This window comes from Vombatus ursinus, unplaced genomic scaffold (genome assembly GCF_900497805.2).
Source record: "Vombatus ursinus unplaced genomic scaffold, bare-nosed wombat genome assembly UNPS02014818.1, whole genome shotgun sequence".
NCBI lineage: Eukaryota > Metazoa > Chordata > Mammalia > Diprotodontia > Vombatidae > Vombatus > Vombatus ursinus.
The window spans coordinates 48,272,871-48,295,324 of record NW_020954596.1 but is presented as its reverse complement, the minus strand read 5'-3'; the positions used below and the strand labels follow the sequence as shown (position 1 = coordinate 48,295,324).

Genomic DNA, 22,454 nt, shown 5'->3' with positions numbered 1-22,454 from the left:
TGATAGCACCTCACATAGTAATTTTCATATGGGGATACTGAGGAGTGAAAGAGAATTTTAGATCTAGAAGGCATCATAAAATAATTCTTTTGAGCCCTTTATTTGAAGAGTGAGGAAACTGAGTATTGGGGAGATTAATAATTTGCCAAAGTTCATACAGAAAGTTAGTGGCGAAGCTGAGAACAGAGTCCAGGTCTCCTGACTCACAGGCTCTTTTCCTTATATGATAAAGCCTTCTATATGAACATTAAATGAAATTTATTTCAGGAGAGAGATATAGGAGACTGTTGAGGAGATATTTTTATCTATTTCCTGTCCTATTTCAGCCATTACTTACCCTATTCATCTTGGTGAAGTCTTTTGCAAGGACAGGATAGCTACACATTCGTAGTTTTTATGAACATAGAAGTGCTGCTTACATTTTCAAATTATATGCACATAAACATAATATTTTTCAATAATAATTGATAGTAATCTTTGAAAATTATAAAGGTAAAAATGCTTTAATAAGATTTTGCAGTAATGCCTCATCATAGCATACAAGAGATCCTAGGTTCTCAAAAGCTATTCCTTTGAAGGACAAGCTGGAAAGACCTTGACTAAGGGACTGGTGAAGGATTTTTTATCATCTGAAAATTAGAGTATCTGAGTTCATAAAAATTCATTATCAGAAAGTTAGTTACTTGTTTTTTGGTTGTTGCAATTGCTCCATTTGCTAGATGTTGAGGATCTGTGGAGGAATTATGATCTATGAAGTACTTATACCTAAAAAGTGAAAGTTTCTATAAATTATTGAAATACTGACATGTTTTGGCATTAAAAATATCTTGGGCATTATAACAGTTCACCTCCTTGTAGGTGCTTTTCTCATAGTGACCCTGTGAAAGTTGTGCAAACATTGTCTCAATTTTACAGATGAAGAAGTTGAGGTTAAGAGAGATGAGGTCAAATTCCCATGATGATATAGAAAGTAAGTGGTTGAGCCAGGCCTAGGACACAGATATTGTAATATTAAGTCCAGTATGCCTTCTGTTCTATCACACTGGCTCTCCCTAATGTCTCAGTTGCTCAAGTGGATCCCTGATTTCACAATGGTGACTGTTACCTCCAATAATGAAGACCACAACCTAGCCATCTCCTGTGTGGCTCCTGTTCGTATCCTCCCAAAATGTAGCCCCAGGAATCCCACCAACATGGTGATGGAGAAGTGAAGTCTTCACTTCTCTTGAGGAGACCAGTGAAGTAGATTGCTGTCTATGGGTTGTCCTTCACTCTTGCCTCCTGATCAGGACCTTCTAATTTGCTTGTACATTTCTTTGAGGTATCCTTTCCTCTAGTTCTCTTCTATAATGCTGGCTTGTGATGTGTTGCAGCCTACTTACATCTAGCAAGTACCCCTCCATTGTTCTTGAATAACTCATCTTCAGTGCTTCAGAGACTATAATGTTGTATGACTAACAGCCATACAGCAGCACTGGTAGAATATAGGTATTGAAAAGATGAGTTGTTTTACAGAAGAGTTTAGAGTTGTTAAAAGAACTTTGCTATTATTACTGCTAATTAGTAAGATACAGTGAGAAGCAGTGTGATACAGTGGATAGAGAGCCAGTCTCAGAGTGAGGACTGCTGGACTTCTTATGCACTCTCTCACACTTACTGGATGCGTCACTCTGAGGAAGTTACTTAGCTTCTCAGCACAACAGGCAATTACCTAAGACTCTTAGTCTTTGCTTGGGCTCCCATAGTGCATTATTTTTATAGCAATTTATTGTTTTATGGTTTTTGAGCCCATATTAATTTTGTTTAATTTTATTACGTTTTGTAATTTAGGTTGCTAATACTTTGTCCATTGACAGATAAGTGTGGTGGTTGGCAAGAAGAATTTGTTTCTGTTTAATGTGAATTGTCCAGAAAATCCAATTGATCTGGGATTCCAGCAGCACTATGGCAACGTTGTTTGTTATCATTGGTAAGTCATTGCCATCATCATGATAATGAACTATTTTTACTGATTTTTCAAGCGCTTCAGTTACTTCTTCAGCTGGAATCATAGGTCCTAGTCTTGTCCCTATTTTGTTTGCTAAGTTATGATGTCTTTTCTTGATTATGAACTTATTGTTCCCTGCCCAACTAAGCCTACATTTTGATCTATCAGTGGCTCTGTGATCTCAGTAGTTCTACAATTGTATAGATTGCAATCTTCCTATCTTGTGTGACTATACCACCATACAAGTCCTTCACAGAGAGTCCTCCACTCTAGATCTTTGACGTTTCACAGGTGATTTCCCACTCTTTCTATATAATCAGCTTACCTCCTTCTCCAGTCATATATCCATCTGATGATATCCTTTATGGCACTTGTCCTGTGCATCTCTTCATTCATAATATTTTGTAGACTGTTGTCCACAAGTAGTATTTGGCAAAGTTATATGTCCTGGTTTATTGGTTTTATGGATTGTCCATTCAACTATATTTATAGTCTGGACAATAGACTTTTTTTTCCTATATGGATAATTAGGCCTAATTCTTTTGAGTGATTATGCAGTCAGCACAATCCCAGAACAGGAACATCTGCATGACCTGACCATCTATAGGGAATATCTGTTCAATTTAAGATTGTCTTGAACAAACTTTATTGACAATGATAAACACCTTTGTCAAGCATATACCTCCCTGTTTGCTGCCTCATTTAACAGTAATAATTATAGGGTCATCAAACAAAGTATCTCAAGGAATCATTTATTATTTTGGTGTTGATGGCAGATACTTTGTGGGAGGAGAGTCTTGAAGGTAATGTTTTGCTTTATGAAATCAAATGTTATTGCCAACAAACACAGTGCAATCTTTTATACTCTACACTATTCAATCAACTGTGTAACTGTAAAGATATAATCTTTTGTGGAATTTTGCTTATGAAAGCCTGCCTATTCACTTCTCATACCTTCGTATCATTCGTATCAAGAGTTAAAAAAATTGATAACTCAGTTTGCTCTTACAACCAATGGGTAAAAAGGTGCTATTGTTCATTTGGGAATATTGAGAAAATTAACAAGTCTTCATCTTCTGTAACCATTCAGCAACCATTTATACCTATCCCAGGACCAGAGTCTCAGATATGGGGGGGGAGGTAAGAAAACAACAGAGACTCCCTCTTTATTACCATTGAGATGGATTCAGAAAGGAGCTGCCACTGCTTATTGAGAAATCTGAGAAAATGAACCGTCTATGGCTAGCTAACTATCTCTTTTTTTTCCTCTACCTTTCCTGTGATTCAGAGCTATGAGTCTCTTAGGTGAAAACGCCTTCTCTTGCTACCACATCCAGTTCATTCCCATCGACTTTAGCCCTGCCCCTTGAGAGAGCCTTCTCACAGTCTTTTCTGGAACTTATGTGCTTTCATTAATAAACTTCCTTTCATGTTAGATCTCTTCATTTCACAATTGTATAAGTGAGTGAAAAATTATTGAACATCTACTTTGTGCCAGGTACTATACCAAGTATTAGGAATATAGATACAGACGTGATATAGTCCCTGACCTCAATGAGTTTACATTCTGTTATGGGGAGTTAAATGGGAGTGGTGCCCAGGGAAGACAGTTCTCATCTGGGGAATTAAAGAAATAGTGATCAGGAGTATTAAATTGGTTATTATTCTCATAGCAAGTAATGAAAAGCGGGAAGGAGGATTGGGTTATGCACCTTGGGACAAGGCAAGTCAAATCAAGTCAGCTAGCATTTATTAAAGGCTTATTATGTGTGGGCACTGTGCTGAGCACTGGGAATATAAAGAAGGCAAAAAAAAAAAAAAACTAAACCATTCCCCTGTTTTCAAGGAGCTCACAGTCTAATGGGGAAGACAACATGCAAACAAGATATATACAGGATAAATTGGGGCTAGTCTCACATGGAAAGCACTGAGATTAAGAATGGCTGGAAAAGGGCTGATGGCAAGATGCCTGGAATGGATGGGATATGAAGCATGGCCTGGAGGTGGCTAATATAGTGAGATAGTTTGACTTTGCATTTACTCACTTCCCATTCAGGACAGCTTAGCCTATCCTTACTTATATCCTCCAAAAATGGTCAAAAGGAAGACTAAACCTACCTTTGGTTCCTCACTCTAACTTCCAGATTCACTCTTTGAACTTATTACTCAACAACTTCTCTGTTGAGGTTCATTCCATTTATCTCTATTATCCTATCCAGATCCTGACTGCTGTTGCATACTAGACCTCAGGGCTTTCTCCCCCAAGGAAGTAAATGCCTAGTCCACTGTTATCTTCTACATGCCAACCTTTGCTAAAATTCTTGGGGACTTGAATGTACATGTTGATATTCTTTCAGACATTCTGGCTTCCTAGTGCATCAGACTCTTCCATTCCTGTCACCTCCAACTTCACTCCATCCCAGCCTGTAGAGACAGTCATACTTTGATCTTATTACCACTCATAACTATGTGACTTCCATAAGCTCTATAAACTCTGATATTCTCTTTGATCACAGTCGCCTATATTTCAGTCTTTCCCTCTGCCTCATTCTTCTTAAACCTATTTGTTTTTATGTAGATGACTCAATATGTCTAGCCCTTACTTCCCTCCTAATCTGTAGTCTTACACCAGCAACTCCCTTTTGGACATCTCCACAAACTCAGCATGTTCAGAATAGGTGTTTATCTCTATGTTCTAGATAGAATAATCTACATTTTGGTTCATGAACACAGCATTCCATAGTCCAACTCTATGTCTTTTCATAAGCTGTTACCCATGACTGTAGTACTCCTCTTTTTTTTTTTTTAACTTTGTCACACTTAAGTGTCCTAGCTTCCTTTAAGACTCAACTCAGGTGCCCCTCTCCTTTAGGAATTTTTTCTTGATTGTCCCAGTTTTTAATGTTTTCGTTTGCCCCTGAAATGACTTTATTTTCTTATCTGTGTCCTTAAGTAGAGTGTAAGCTCTTGAGACCAGGAACTGTTTTGTTCTTTGTATCCCTAGAACTCAGTGCAGAGTCTTGTACATAGTAGACTCTTAATATTTAAAATCGTATTTGTTTGTGTGAATTTAATTAATTGATGATATCCTTAGTGCTTGTATATTCTCATTTTATAGAAGTACAAAATTACCAATACAAGGTGGTAGTTACAAATATTACAAAATGCCAACCTTTTAGGGTTTTAAAGAGAGGTCTAAGGTTCAGTTGCCCCCAAACCATTAGTGTCCTGCTCTCAGATGTACAGTAAGGGGTTAATTCACCCTTAATAGTCTTAAAATCATGTTATCTTCCAGCCCAGAATTCCTGAGTATACACTGTGTAGTCCAGCTATTCTTCCCATCTTTGTTTTCTTTAGTGCCATTTTTATTTCCTTGTGGAAATATTTATAGCCTTGTGGGCCCTGTGATATCAGATCCAAATGTGGTGACTCCTCTGTCACTTACAGAAAAAAAGAGTTTGTTATTTAAAACCCTCCACAGTCTGGACAAAACCTATCTTTCAAGCCTTATTTTACTTTATTTTTCTTCTTGCACCTTACAGTCCAACCAAACTGACCTTCTTGCTGTCCCTTACATATGACATTTCATCTAGTTTCCATGTGTTTGCATAAGCTGTCTCCCATGCCTAGAATAACACTTCTTACCTCTGCCTTACTTATAAGTCCTAATTTCCTTCAAAACTCAGCTCATGTCACTTTCTCCGTGAACCCTTTTCTAGATGGTCCTAGTTGCTAATGCCTCCTCACCCCACAAAATCACCTTGTTTCTATTTTGCGTATATGTTCCATATATTTATGCATATAAATATTGTCTTCCTCAATGTATGTTAACTCCTTGAGGATGAGGACTATTTAATTTTTATCTTTGCATCCAAAGCAGCCTTCCTAATACAATTCTTGAAATATAGTAGGTGCTTAATACATTCTTTGATTGATTATAGAAATTTTTTACAGTATTTTCTATTTTAAAAATATTTGTTAACCACTTTTGCCTATAACTGCTCTTATGACATTTTGACTTAGTTGGATGTCTCATCAAGCTTTTTATAACCTTGTTTGCTATTTCTTTTGATTTTATGAGGCAATATTGCTCAATCTTCCACTGTCCTCCAATCTTTAAGATGAGTTTTTATTAAACTAGTATTGTCCCTGGCTGCCATATCTCTTCATGTGGCAAGGAGATCATATTTGCTGGCTGAGGCAGTTTCTAGGCTATTTTGGTCACTTTGTTATAGTGATTATATGTATCTCTACAAACGTCCTAGTGATTGATTTATATCCTTAGTTAAACATCCTTAGAAATGGTGACAATCTGTGTCAATGTCAGTTTTTTAACACTTTCAGTATCAGCTTATTTAAATAGGTCGGGTTGGAGTTGACTCAATTGTGTGCCATACTCTCATTAATTATTTACTTCTAGTTTATTATTGATTTATCTCTTTTTCCAAAAATTTAATGGTTTGACTGTATCCAGATGGTTGACTCAGAAATTACTTGCTGCCCCTGGAGAAATCTATGTCCTGAGGCCTACTCTGTTGATTGGTGACTGCCACTATTTCAGAAAGGGCTTCAGTCATGACTTTACTAATGTCTTCTCTTCCTCCTCTAACCACTTTGCCCCAAAACTCCCCCATCTCCTGAGTTCCCTTTATGTGTTATCTTCCTTTTTAGGATAGGACTGTCTTGCTCGTATATGTATCCCCAGTGCTTAGAATAGTTCCTAGCACACAGTAGGCATATCTATCTGTTTATTAAAGACTAATCATTTCCTGTCAAAATAGAATACATTTCATTTAAGGGGATGATTTTATTTGGGCTTTATCATGTCCTGCACCTCCCATCTCTCTTCTTGAAGAAAATATTTTTGAAATATAAAAGTGAAACTTCTGTATTGGCTATAAACCTCTTTGCCTCTGTTGCTTTAATTATGAAAAACGTTTTGGAATATTTGTTATATATAAATATGTGGAAACACATATATATTCCATCTTATGCCCATTTTTGCTTTGAAGTTACAAAATATTAAAATATATTAATTATTTGGATGATCTTGTTAAGTTTTTCAAAGAATTTCTCTACATCCTCATCCTCTACATCAGCTATTAATGCATAAGTGGCAATTGTTATTTTTTAAAAATAAGATTATAAGATCTTAAAGAGTCAGTGGGTAGTAGGAAGAGGGCCAGTCTAGGCATCAGGAAGACCTTGGATCAGGTCCTACCTCTGACATATACTGTGATGATGGGCAAGTCACTCAGCCTCAGGAGGCAAGATAGTGTAATAGAACATATACAGGCTGTGGAGTTTAAGTCTTCCCTCTGACATTGCCAGTGCTGCCTGTGTGACCTTAGGTAAAACAGTAGCTGTGCAACTGAGTCATATGCAAATAGAGACATTTTAATCCCTTCTTTAGTAAAGTATATTCCTTTAATCTATTTTATTCCTTTATATTGTTAACATTTCTCAACTTTGTATCAGATAGTTTCTTTACTGCAGTCTTCAATGCTTTTATTTATAGTCACAATCTCTTACTTCAAAATCATCTCTTACTCTTTGCTTGTATCATATTGATTAAATTCCTAACTCCTGTTAATTCCTCAGCCATAATTCATCCTATCATGCCTTCCTTTCCATTTCTGCAACCACTAGCCAGGGTCAGGATCTGACTATCTCATGTAGTATGAATTATTTTATATTTGTATGTTAAGCGTCACTTAAACAGGATTTTGCCTATAATAGAATTAAAAAACAAATTTAATCTTAACTCTGTCCATAGGCTCTATAGCTAGGAGCCTAATCTTTTCTTTTTTTTTTTTTTTTGGAAATTGGGGTTAAGTGACTTGCCTAGGGTCACACAGCTAGTAAGTGTCAAGTGTTTGGTCTGAGGCTCTTCTTCAAGAAGAGGCATTTGAACTCAGGTCCTCCTGACTTCAGGGCTGGTACTCTATCCACTGTACCACCTAGCTGCCCCCATAGGAGCCTCATCTTATAAGATATTTAGTGATAATCACTAGAGAATAATAGAATTGATATATTGCTCTTGTATTTTAAAACTAAGCAAAAAAATCCTGCACATTTACCTTTGTGCTGCATATTTAATATTCACTTTTACTTCAGGTTTGGTGATGGCTACATCATGATTGGTTTTTCACATGGATATATTGTGGTTATCTCAACACATTTTCAAGAAATTGGTCAAGAAATCTTTCAAACTTGTGACCATAAAGACAACCTAACCAACATTGCAATATCTCAGTCATTAAATAAAGCTGCATCATGTGGGGACAACTGGTAGGTAACAGTCAAATTACTTTAATTATACTAAAATGGTATGTTTTTATATTAAATACCACATTTGGACTTACAAAAATTTCGCTGAAAAGTTATTTAAATAATTTTTGTCATAAAATTAGATTTGTCATAGTTACTGCTACATATTAATTAGATTTAACAAAAATCCCAGAAAAGGGGATTTATTGTCTCTCCCAGCTTTCCCAAGGATCCTGACTCTGAAGTTTGAAAAACAGCAAAATAAATAACCATTCTGCATAATTAAAATAAAAAGAAAGATATTTTCACTTTTGTTTAATTGCCTTTTTGGGAAATTATCTGGATAATTGTACACTAAGTCCATTTCATTTTGCCTTTGTTTATGTTATATTTAGAAGGTTTCACATTCTTTTCTGTGATACTTTAATTCACATTGAAATATAGCTTTTGCTTTTATATACCTTTTAGAAATCTCATTTCAATAATTTTAGCAGTTTTTTAGACTGACAGGGTCACTTCTGAGGTTAATATTTAAATCTAAATAATTTATAGTGACCCTTTTCTTGATTTTCTATTTTTCTTGTTGGTGTATTTAGTTGTTGTCTTCTTGTCAGTCTTCTATTTAGTTGATCACTTGATATGGTAATGATGAAAGTTCCTTTATGCTATTAGTTTGAAAGACCTGTGATTTGGTGAGTTTTGGTGCAGATCAAAATACTTTCATGTATTGTGGCAAACCACCCATGTGGTGGCCAACCTTTTGGTAAATAGTATTGAGTAAAGTTAATATCTGCTTATTTATTTCAGTATTAAAATCCATGATTTATCAGAACTGAAAGAAATATATGCCATAATAAATCTGGATGGTGAAAATAAAGGTATAGTAACAGCTTTTCAACCTTATTAGTTTTTTTAATTGAAAAATTGTAGCTAAAAGCACATTGGAAGGAAAATGCCTAGGGCAAGAACATTTATTCACCTAAATCAACTTATCTCCATTTATGTTTTATTTTTCCTAGTGGTTTACAGTGGGTCACATTAGGAAGTTATTAGACTAAAGAAAAATACTAGGCTCTCCTTCTTTGTTTTGAAAATATTCATAGCATGGTTCCTATTTTTCATCTGATTTTCCATTCCACATAATACCTTGCTTCAGTTTTGGAAAGGAATGGTATTAAGCCTTTTGGGGCAATTTCCTTTTGAAAAAAATTGATTCATAATCACATTATTTAACCTTTGATTTCTAACATTATTGCATTTCCAGGTCACATTCCATATGCTTCCTTAAATGACTTTTATAATAAATGTAAAGGAATTTGGAGTAGAATTATTTTTATTGCATGTTGCAAGTGCTTGAACTTACTTTGACAAATGTTCTTTGGATTTGGCAGTTTTTTTCCTGACCCATATTTGTTTTAGGAATATGAAATTAATTCTATGAAATGTTAGCTTTATCTTGCTCTTTACCTATATCAGAATAACTCAGCTTTGGATCTTCTTTAGTACTTCAACTAAATTATGCTTGAGTACAGAGAATAAATGACTGCGAATACGAGGGAAGTTACTTATGCTTTAATTTCAGATGTTTCTGTGCTGGTGGTGGGGAAGCCTATCTTTTTATATTAGAATATTTGTCAGATAGCATAAATCATTACATATGTTCCTAACTCTGACAAACTCCACTGGAAGGAGAAAAAAAAAATTTGGGCAAGATTTGTCATTACGTTCAAATAGTTGTCATGTAATAGAGATTAGAATTATTTTGTTTAATTCTAAAGGGCAGATTAGTATTGGTGCTTCAGAAGTCACTGGGGGACAGTCGGTTTTGGCTCAGTAAAAGAAAATAAAATCTCAACAAACAGAGTGGCTCAAAGTGGAATGAACTGGCATGTAAATGAGTGTAAGAGGTTTTCAGGCAGAGCTGGATAACCTCTTGTTGGGGATTTTATAGAGCAGTGGTGTCAAATGCAAATAGAAACAGGGCCACTAAATTGTACATAAGGATCACTACAGAAAGCATATTGAATTAGAAAACAGCATTATCTGTGTTACATTATATTTTTATTTATTTTGTTAAATATTTCTTAATTACGTTTTAAACTTGTTCCTGTGCACTGGGCCATGTGTTGGCCAACTCTGTTACAGGGGACACTCATGTTTCAGATAGGGGATAACTGCTGTATTAAAATCACTGTGTAATCATTAAGTTCATGTACACATTTTAAGTACCTCTTTTTCTAGCTTATTATATTTTTCCAGTTATTTTAAAACTGTTAAAATAAACTGAACCACGTATTACTTCTATTTATTTTTGCCATATTAATTGGAATGATTGTTGTTTACTGACATTAGGAAATGCCTTTTTCATTTTGTATTGCAGTTGTATATACTGTACTTTTGAAAGACAAATAAAAATATGACATAAAATATTCAATTGTCTCAATGAAAGACTATTGTATTTATTGAATATGTATTGTTACAGTGAATGTAGAATGAATGATGAAAGAATGCCTTTTGGATGTTTTATGGCTAGTTTCCATTTCTTATATTTTATCATCTAGTTCACTTATGAGTACTGTTAATAGGAATATTAGGACAGAAGTTTTTAAAAGCGAGACATAGAAATGTTAGAAATCATCTAGTCTAACATGCTTATAAAATCAGATGAGCACTCTAAGATTAAATTCAAAATTAAAATATATAATTGCAAATGATTACTTTTTAGTTATTTTGAGTATTTTTTCTGAAGAAAAATTTGTATCTCTGTGCATGTTTTTATTTTTCACAAAATTTTTTTTCAATATTTTAGGTTTAGGTTGTATGTCTTGGACAGATGATGGACAGTTGTTGGCAGTGGCTACACAACGAGGCTCACTCCATGTTTTCCTGACAAAACTTCCAGTGCTTGGAGACACTTTTAGTACTCGGATTGCTTACCTTACCTCTCTCCTTGAAGTAACTGTAACCAACCCTGTTGAAGGAGTACGAAAACTATGATATTTCAATTTTATTTAAAATGATAGGTCTCCAAAAGTTCTAATAAATAAGACTAATTATTTTTATAGGAGCTACCAGTTACTGTTTCTGTGGAAGTGGAACCTACCTTTATTGCACTAGGCCTTTTTCATTTGGCTGTTGGGATGAATAATAGAGCCTGGTTTTATGCACTAGGAGACACAGGTAAATATAAAATTGATTCTGCCTCTTTAATTTGATAAATATTGGATCATATAATAAGAATGATCTTATTATGACATATGTGTGGCTATCATCTTTAAGGAGCTAAAGTTCATTTTTTTATTTATTATATTCCTTATTTGCCAATATTTCTGTACCAAGAAAGATTTTTCTAGACTTTGATTCATCTAAAATTAGTTAGTATGTATGCAGACATAATTCTGCTGATCTTAGTAACAAGATTAAGTGTTAAATAAGCAACTGAATATGGAGCCCTCGAATATCCTGTGAAGTCAAGCAATGTGGACATGTATTGCCTATGCCATTATTCTTTCTAAGAACTAATGAATGTAATTCATTCCTTTTGAAGCCATGAGAAAGATAGCTAGGTGCCCAGGGTGCTACATGTTATGGGGCACAAAAGACAGAAGAATCTCTAGAATCACAGAACCTCAGTGTGGGAAGAGAACTTGAGGACCTCTAGTCCAGCCCATATGAGAAATTTGCAAATTTGCAAATTTGACATAGCTGATAAATGCTTATTCAGCTTTCCCTTGAAAACTCTTAAGTAAAGACGAGACTACCAACTCCTGATGGAGACTGTTTTACTTTTGGATAAATCTTATTGTTAGGCAGTTTTTCTTACATTGAATCTTAATGACTTTCTTGAAATTCCATTCCCTGCTGCTAGTTCTGCTTTCTGGAGGCAAGTAGAACTTAAGGCTGCCTTCTACATGATAGCCTTTATCATACATAGCTATCATGTACCTGATGAATCTTCTCAAAAACGAACATTTATATTTCCTATATTCAGTCTTCATATGGCATAGTATCCAGTCCTCTCACAATCCTGGGGAACTTCTTTTGTATATGCTTTAGTTCTCCCTCAAAGGGGGTGGCCAGAACTGAACACAGTAGCGAGGAAGGAGTATCCTAAGACTGTCACCTCCCTTGTTCTGGACCTATGCTTCACTTAGTAAAGCCTATGATAGTACTAGCTTTTTGGATTGCTATATTTTACTGTTGATTTATTTTGAACTTGCAGTCTACCCCAAACTCCCAGATATTTTTCACTACCATTATAATAATCTTACTCCAAAATGAAATGATTTGGCTGGCATAACTTATTTTTTTAATTTCCTTTTTAAAAAAATTAATCAATTTTTAGTTTTCAGCATTTACTTTCATAAGATTTTGAGTTCTAAATTTTTTCCTCCTCCCTTCCTTCCCTCCTTCCCAAGGCGGCTTGCAATCTGGTATAGGCTATACGTGTACAGTCATATTAAACATATTTCCACATTAGTCATGTTGTAGAAAAGAATCAGAACCAAAGGGGAAAACCACAAGAAAGAAAAAAACAACAGAAAGAGAAACTGGTATACTTCGATCTACATTCAGACTCCATAGTTTGTTCTCTGGATGTGGATAGCATTTTCCATCATGAGTCTTTTGGAATTGTCTTAGATCATTGCATTGCTGAGAAGAGCTAAATCTATCAAAGTTGGTCATCATACAATGTTGCTGTTAATGTGTACAATGTTTTCCTGTTTCTGCTTAATTCACTCAGCATCAGTTCATGTAAGTCTTTCTAGGTTTTTCTGAAATCTGCCTGGTATAACTTATTCTTAATGATGCCATGCTGGCTGTTAGTGATTCCTACTTCTGTTTGTTGTTGTTAGTTTTTTTCAGTCATATCTGACTCTTTGTGACTCTATTTAGGATTTTCTTGGCAAAGATACTGGACTGCTTTACCATTTCCTTCTCCAGCTTGTTTTACAGATGAGGAAACTGAGGCAAATAGAGTTAAGTGACTTGTCTAGGGTCACAAAACTAGTAAGTGTCTGATGCTGGATTTGAACTCAGGTCTTCTTGACTCCAGGCCTGGCACTTTATCCACTGTGCCATCTAGCTACCCACTTTTAAGTGCTTATGAAATATCACTTCTTGGCCATCTGTACACCATGCTGCCTTCTCTTTGGCCATTATCCTAATCTCCACCAACCAGAATCTTAGACTTTGCCTTTTGGATGTTGAACTATTATAGGGGGGCATTTGCCTTATCTTGCCCATGACCAGACATCTGTGCCACTTCCTGGCCATTTTTATTTTATCTTGCCCACTCCTTTATGTTTACAGCTCCCCTTTATGTGTTGCTTTCCTCTATTTGAATGTTTTTTGTCCTTCGTTTTTGAAGAGGATCAGTGACATCTTGGTGATGTCTTGACTTGCTCATGAATTGGATTTAATTGAGGCAGAGTTGCACGAAGTCATCAGCCTCACTCTCTCTTCCAGAGTTGTCAAAGTCCAGTGGCAGGACAAAAGTCAGTATGATGGTAAGGGTCTGAGATACAGTGGATGACTTTGGTGTCATCGATGCCTGACCAAACTCTAAGTACTGCACAGTGCCTACTTTAATAACCTTCGTGGCCTTTGGAACAAATTGTTCTCATCTGCCTGTTCCTCTAGGGGAAGTATTCGTATGCTTGGGGTATCCATTAGGAATTTATCTTGGTATACTGTTTGATATGTTGGTTAGTACCTAATTTCTAGTTTGCAGTTATTTTGAAAACTATTCATGTCCATTGATATTGGGGAGATTCTTCTTGCCACTCACTTAAACAATAAAATCACCAAGTGAACAACCAAAAAATGACCTTGATAGTTGTGTGTTACTATACCTGGAAAAACCAGTTTCATTTTTTTGAATGTTGAATTATGTAATCCTTAGTATATAGAGGAGGTAAAACTTAAAATATTAAATTGTTTTTCCTGACTTATGTAGGTGTCAAAAAACTGAAAGATATGGAATATCTGGGGACTGTTGTCAGTATGAGTCTTAATTCTGACTATGCTGCTGTGCTCTTTGAGGGAAAAGTTCAGTTACACATGGTAAGGATACATATATTTGTGCTCTGATTATAGATTCTCTGTAATGGCTTCTGCAAATTTTCTATTGGGTAATTCTGCCAATGGAGCTTGCTAAAGAAGTTTACATCCTATTGTACTGACCTCCTAATGCTGGTCATTCTGTTTTACTTCCTTAGGTGCAAGCAGTTTACCCAGATACCTCCTCTTAAACATTCACTCTTACTCTATTTGAGGCTGCCTTTCTTGTCTCAAGTATGAAGTAGCTCAGTAATTATGTAGCCCATTCTACTGTTTTCTTTAGAGACCTGAATCTATTATTCACAAAATCCCTTCTATTCTCAAAATTTTTAACTGATACACCATTACCTCTTTGCTATCTTCTGAAGCTATCCATTATTGCAATTATTGAAGAATTAACCCAGTGCTTTGCATTTTCTGGCTTAGCCAAGGCAATTTTTTATCACTTGTGACCATAAAAGAAGAATAAGACTACAGATACATACTAACAGCCTATCATGGGACTTGGCTTGTGCAAACAGGCATGGAGATAGGAAACAGGAGATGATGTGTGGGAAACAGCAAGTGAATCAGTGTGACTGGAACTTAGAGAGGTAAAGGAAAGTAATATGCAATAAGCCTGGAGATGTAGGCTGGAGCTAGATTGTGAAGAACTTTAAAGGGAGTCCACTGGAGCTTCTTGAATGGGAGAGTGAGATAATCAGACCTGTGCTTTAGGGATATCAATTTGGCAGCAGTGTGGAAGCTGGATTGGAGAGGGAGAAACCTGGAGGCCCAATTAGATGGCTTCTTCAATAGGTCAAAGGATGAAGTGATGAGGATCAAAAAACTAGGGTAGTGGCAGTACAAGTAGAGAGATGAGGTGGAGTTAAAAGATGTAGAAATAGGATTGTTAAGACTTGATAATAAACCACATGATCTGAAAGATGTGAATGAGAGGGAATGATTGATGATGATACTGAAGTTGTGAAGCTAGGGTGCTGGAAGGATGGTGGTACTCTCAGAGAAACAGGGAAATTAAAATAGGGAATGATTTTGGGGGAAAGATATCAAAGTCTGTTTTGGACATGTTGAATTAGAGATGGCCATGGAAGTAGAGCTCAGAGTAGAGGGATATAGTGCTGGGGAGTTATTTGCATAGAGATGGTAGATGAACCCATAGAAACTGATGAGATCATGGAGAAAGAGTTTGTAAAGAAAAGAGAAGGCCTAGGATAGAGCCCTTGGATATATTTGTATATATAACGTGAGATGTGGATGGTGATTCAACAGAGGAGACTGAGAAGGAGCAGCCAGATAAGTAACAGGAGGAGAAGGGGAAAAACACTCTTCTCTACTACATAATTTCTTCTCCCTTAGCTTCATAAACATCATATCCTTATGGCTATCCTCTGGCATCTCTATGTCTCCTTTACTTCCTTTTCTTCACTTCCTTCATATAGTTGTTGCTCGAGAGTCTTTCCACATATAGATCAGGTCCTACCTTCTGCACTGATGATCAAGATGATTTTGAGGAAGAATGTGTAATAATTTATCTATTGAGATTCTTCTTTTGGCTTTCTTGCATTAAGAGTAATGATCAATTTACTTATTCCTTATGTAATCTTAAGCATTACTATTGCTATTCAGTACAATATGCAGTATCTTAATTGCACTATCTTTTTGACATTATTATCCATGTCACAAGAGAAAGTCTTATTTTTTGTACTTAATATTTCACCATCTATAACTTTCTAATTTCACGACTTTTGAGAGTGTTTGAGCTCCAGGTACCATAAGTGTGGGTCCATGTACTACTTTATGAGACCAATTAGTAGAGTAATTGAGAACAATCAATAGGAAGGAAAGAATCCTTCTGAGGGGAAAACGAAGGGATGATGCAAGGAAAAAATCCACAAACTTAAATTCCATGACTAGATTGAGTCCAAAGCATGGCAGAATATCACATCTGAAGAGTGAAGTGGGGGAGCCTGAGTTTACAGTAAGTGATTTGAAAAATCTGTGGAATCAATTTGTTATATGCCAGAGTGAAAGAATTAAACAGAATAGTGGTAGACCTGCACAAGATAAGTTTTCATTCAGTGACTTGCTGAATATAGCATTCTTCCATGTTGGCAGCATGCCAGCCATGTTCTTTCATAGAGAATTAATTTACTATATCATTGTATTATTATTTCATTTCATATTTTAGATAGAAAGTGAAATTTTGGATGGTCAAGAAGAAAGAGAAACTCGTCTTTTCCCAGCAACTGTTGATGAATACAGAATTTTGTGCCACAGGTTAACTGGTGATTTTCTGATCTATGGTACTGATGTATGTATGTCATTTTCATTTGTTATCTAATTCATTATGTAGGAGTTGATAAGTTTTATTATTTTTAATTCTTGAAACCTAGAAAAACCCAAATGAAAAAATTTATCATAAAAAAAAATCTAATCTTTTACTCTGGGGATAGCTAAGAATATAAAAAAAACCCCCAAAACCAACAATCTTACTTGGATTATTTATGTTCCATGTGAAGAATTAGATTACTTGGCCTCTTGAAATCACTTTCTTTTTAAAGGGCTTTAAAACTTATTTTTCTTACTCAATCCTTTCATGTAATTGTTTTTTTTTTTAATTTGAAAGGTACACTTTGTTGGAAATTGGGCTAACTGGGATTTTCAGTGCTATTTGGTATATTAGAACAGTAACAATGAACTATTGCCGTTAATGCTAAGAATATTATTCATCATTTAAATTGTATCAGATGTTTTAAATGAAAGTGACCACCTTGTTTACAATGCATATATCTTCCTATTGAAAATAAAGAGTATAAAAACTCTTTTGAATTAGAATTGAACTAAATCAAATTCATTTGTACAAACATTGATTGAATACTTTACTATAGGAAAGGTGCAATTCTAGCCTCTGAGTTATACAAAGATAAATAACCCACATTTCCTAACATCAAGGAGCTTACTGAGTTTATTAAATTCTATGACTGTGCACAGATGCACAAAGTATAGATAACCAGCAAGATTAGTTATCTTAATTGAAGGAGGAAGATTTATCGTTCAGTTGGTTTTCAGTCGTGTCAGACACTTCATCACCCCATTTGGGGTTTTCTTGGCAAAGATACTGGAGTGGTTTGCCATTTCCTTCTCCAGCTCATTTACAGATGAAGAAACTGAGGCAAACAGGATTAAGTGACTTGCCCAGTGTCACAAATATCTGAGGCCAGATTTGAACTAAGGAAAATGAATCTTTCTGCCTCCAGGCCCAGCACTGTATCCACTGCACCACCTAGCTGCTAGACAAATTTTAGCTCTGGCAAGTTTGTCATTAAGAATTGATGGGTTAGGAATCATAACTAAAAGGAGTTGTGTAGAGGTATTCTTCATTCAAAAGGTACGAGATAGATAAAGGGAGTAATGGTAGAAAGCATTGCGTATTAAGAAGATAAAACCACACACCAGAGTGGGAATACATGAAGGATGAAGGAACAGAAAGAATATTGTCATTGGAGTATACTACAGACCACCTGGACAGAAAGAAGAAACAGATGAAGAACTGGGAAACATCACAAACCTGGTACAGCAGCATGATATTTAAATGATGAGACTTTAATTATCCATTATCTGTTGGAGCTCTCTCTTTCTCTTTCTCTCCATTTTTCTGTCTCTGTCTCAAAAGCAGAACAGCTAGTATTTTCTTTTTTTTTTTTGGGGGGTGAGGCAATTGGGGTTAAGTGACTTGCCCAGGGTCACACAGCTAGTAAGTGTTATGTGTCTGAGGCCGGATTTGAACTCAGGTCCTCCTGACTTCAGGGCTGGTGCTCTACCCCTGCACCACCTGCCTGCCCCAACAGCTAGTATTTTCTTAACTTGTCTTAATGATAATTTGATCAGTTGAAATGTAGAGGAATGAATGAGAAAAACTTCCTCCCCAGGTAATCTGATTAGAGTTCAAATGTAATGGCTTCACTGTCATTGCTTCACTGTCATTCATGAAAAAAAGATCTTATTTTAGAAATTTTAAAATATGTTGTGCTTTTTTTTGTGGTCAGTTGTTTTAGGTTCATCCTTAAATGCTCTTGGGATGACTTTACTTAGTTGGTTCTCTCACTATGCTCTCTATAAATCATCCCACCCACCCTTGCATTACTTGTTTTTTTTTAAAATGATATGACAATGTTTATGATGTTTTACCATCCCCCATGAGATTTAAAAAAAAATTTATCTTGCCTTTTTTTTTTTTACATCACAGCTAATCTCTAATATAGCCTACTATACTGCTCTCCCTTGTTAATATGAAAAAATGTCACATTAAACACTGTGGCTTGGTCTGACAGTTTATGTAAAATTCTCCTCTGCTGAGGAGAAATATCGTTATCTGTTATCTGGGACCAATATTGATCATTAAAATTAATAAGAATTTACTTGCCTTTCAGCGATGTTTTTACTTATAATCATTGTGTATATTTTCCTACTGGCTCTGTTTACCTCACTGCATCAGTTCATACAGCTCTTCTCATATTTTTTTTTAGTTTCTCTTATGCATCATTTCCATGGTATTATGTGATAGATTGCTATGATTCATAGTATAATTCAGTCAGATATTCCTCAATAGTTGGGCAAAGTTTGCCTGCAATTTTTGCTACTGTAAAAGTGCTACCATAGATTTTTTTTTTGTACATGGGGCATTTCTTTCTGTGTTTGACTTCTTTGAAATAAATACCTAGTAGTGATATTGCTGGGTCAAGTGATAAAAACAGGTTAGTGACTTACCTTTCATAATTGCAATTTTTCAAAAATTATTAATGTACTTTCTCACAGCCTCTCCAATATTGAGTGTTTTAATCATCTGCCAGTTTGATCGCTGTGAGATAAACCTCAGTTTTGATTTCTCTTATTATTGATTTGGAGGATGCTTACATATTTCTGTACATTCTGTACATATTCATGTAACATTTTGATAGTTTGCAGTTCTCTTGGTCATGAGATCTTGATTTTACAGTGTGTGTTTGTGTCTTTGTAAGATTTTACAAATGTATTTATATTCTAAAACAGTGTTATTCTTGACTGCTATTTAGCTTCCCTTGGCAAGGAGACAAGTGCTCATTGGTTGAAGTAGTTTCTAGACTTTTTTGTTTTCTTCATTGTATCATTTGATTCACATCAGTTAGTAAATGGTGAAATGCAACCTGCTTATGAGAGTTCTGAGTAAGGTCAGCCTGCAGTTCTCTGTTGCACAATCTATTTCTCTGGCTCTTTAAGAAGAAATTGAATCTTTTTGTCTTTGGGTGCCTTTTAAAAATTGTTTTATGTATTTGTCATTTTTTGTGGGTGTGTCAACAGATTCTTTTGTTTCTTGGCTTAAGGGCAAGGATTAGAAAGGTGATCAGGTTCTCCTGCCTATTCTTCAAGATTTAGCAGAAAATGCTTTCTTAAATGTTTAGTTATATGGTAAATGCCATTGAAAGGTGAAAACAAAACAACACACAAATCACTTATATTTCAATAAAGTTTATTGAAAGATATGAGTTATTGAAGAAAATGAGTTTTATAGCTGGCCACATCTTGTATTAATGGTGATTATAGGGAGCATGAAAGCTTCCAGGACCCCTTTGGATATTTTTTGCATTATGGGCCTATTACTCTGCCAGCTTTCTTTGTTCTAATACCAGCACCAGTATCTATGTGAAAGTTGCATGATGAGTCTTTGGCAGCAATGTAATTTGAGGCTGAATTGCTCTTATAAAGAAAAGGCTCTTTTTCTGACCTCCTTGTCAGTGAGGCCCTGTTTCCCCAAGTGTTCTTGAAAATTTGAGAACTCTAATAAGCCAAGGTGTACATATGCCTATCTTTTCCATGCTTTGAGATAATTCTGTTATGGTACATATTTAAGACTCTCAGAAGCCTCAGATGTGAAAACTTGTTGCTAGGGGGCAAACCTATAATAGGCTAGTTCTTCAAATTAAACTAATTATTATGTACAATGAATGTCCTTGGAAGGTAGCATTCATCTCAGGATGGGCAGCTTGTTCATCTTGGACACCAATAAATATCCTGAGAATGACTGTGATAGAAACTACATGAGGGGAGATAGAGAGAAAGGATAACGTCTTTTAAAAAAGTTATAAAGGGAAAAAAATTTGTTGAAATTTTGGCACACAAATTTATGAAGCTACAAGCAACTATACTTCAAAGAAAATGATTAACTCTTAAATATAAGTGAAAAGGATTAAATTAAACTATGGTTAATACAAATGTTTACTCTGCTTAGAAGTTTATCAAAATGGGAGTTGCACTTACAGTTTCAGTAAATGAAAACAACATACCCTTCTTCAAAGCCCAACGTTTCATCTCTACCAGGAATCCACAGGAAGTGTTATTGCCATCAAGGAGATTTACTTGTCTCTTCTCCCCACGAGAGCCTTTCATTCCTGCCAGGAGGGGAAGCAGAAGGTTGAGGTTGGAGACCTCTCGGGTCACCTGAGAGAGGAGTACTTGGCTAGAATGATATCTGTGTGTTCCCTTAAATATTATTAGTCTAGGGGATGTGATTTAATCTAATTTCTTATTTGTTTTGTCATATTTAGGGAGGGAAGGAGGATCCCAAGCTGTTTATCCAAGGCTTTATGCCTTTCCTACCAAATACCAATTTCACAATGAACACACATAAAGATTAGCAAAGAAAGCCCATATATCTGAATTGGTAGTAAAACAGAAATCAAAGAAGGTATACGCTAGAAGGATATACAAAGTATATGCTATACAAAGAAGGATATATACACTAGACAACAGAGTTAAGGAACTTTCCCATTGGAAGGAAGGTAACTCATCTCAACCAAAAGAGAGAATACTCAATCTCACCTAAAGGGAAATTCCCTAAAGACTCTAGTGTAGCAAGCTGAAGATAGTGACATGATAGAGACTGCCAGCTCCTTTCGTGTCTTTCTGGAGTCTTTTCCTTTAGCAATCTGAAGTGGGGTTGGCTTCATTCATCTTCCCTCCCAAAGGTGGAAGCCAGAAGCACTCAAAGCAATTTGAAGCTTGAAGAAGACCTGAAGCTTGAGGAATCCCAAAGAAGACTGAAGAAACTGTAGATCTTTCCAATCCTCAACTTCACTCTGCCCCACATATAAAGTAGGGCATTCATCTCCACTTCTGAGGAAATAGTTCCATACTAATGGGCTTTGGCATTATTGCCAAATTACCAAAGGGGTTACATCTGTATTGGCTGAGGCACAAAAAGAGTGTATTGAAAAGGGGTGTAAACAATCTTTTATTGATTTGATAATTATTGAACAAACTGCCCAAAAGTGCTATAATATTTGTATTGATTTTGTTGATGACCACTAATACCAAGCCTTAGATTCGGTACTGCACCTATGACTTTTTAAAATCTCAATGGAAAGAACCCACTTATGGAATCACTTTTTAAAATCTCAATGGAAAGAACCCACAATGGAATCACCACTTTTAAAATACCAGTCATAATTCATATTTTTGGACATATAAAATGGACCATAATAGATGTGGAAATTACCTGAATAAAAATTCATACTATATTAAAGAAATACAGGGCCCATCAACCTAAGGTTCCAAAAAGAATGAAGAAAAATATTAACAAAACTGGTCAATACATTGAAAAAGACCGAAAATATATGTAATGTTCCATATCTATGAACCTCCTCCCATCTCTTCAAAGAAGCGGGGCTGGGGTATCTTCTTACATCTTTAATTTGGGTCCATGCTTATTCTTTTTAATTTTTGCATTTTTTTTTGAGGCAATTGGGGTTAAGTCACTTGTGTAGGGTCACACAGCTAGTGTTAAGTGTCTGAGGTCGGATTTGAACTCAGGTCCTCCTGACTCCAGAGTGGGCGCTGTATCCACTACACCACCTAGCTGCCCCTAATTTTTGCATTCTTAAATAAAATGTTAAATAAAATTCACTTTTAATTGTTTTGTGGTTCTTTTCATTTACATTTTTGTAGTTGTGTATTCAATATGTTACTTTCACAACTGTTTTGCTTGTTTGTGTGTCCTTCTGGAATGCCTATTTTTTTTTGGCATTTAATAAAATGATTAAATAACCCTAATTTCTTCTTTTTTTGTGGCCATACTTTTCCTACCTACTCATATAAA

At 35.5% G+C, this 22,454-nt stretch overlaps 1 protein-coding gene across 1 annotated transcript in view; it reads left to right on the top strand.

Annotated features, from left to right (window-relative positions):
* The window catches only part of LOC114023500 (WD repeat-containing protein 19-like), a 181,736-nt gene that overhangs the window by 44,515 nt on the left and 114,767 nt on the right, over positions 1–22,454 (top strand). Inside the window, exons 8-14 of the mRNA XM_027836165.1 lie at positions 1,857–1,969; positions 8,105–8,278; positions 9,065–9,135; positions 11,067–11,239; positions 11,323–11,437; positions 14,217–14,323; positions 16,512–16,634. Of these exons, the coding sequence (XP_027691966.1) occupies positions 1,857–1,969; positions 8,105–8,278; positions 9,065–9,135; positions 11,067–11,239; positions 11,323–11,437; positions 14,217–14,323; positions 16,512–16,634 (876 nt within the window). The remainder of the gene's footprint in view (positions 1–1,856; positions 1,970–8,104; positions 8,279–9,064; positions 9,136–11,066; positions 11,240–11,322; positions 11,438–14,216; positions 14,324–16,511; positions 16,635–22,454) is intronic.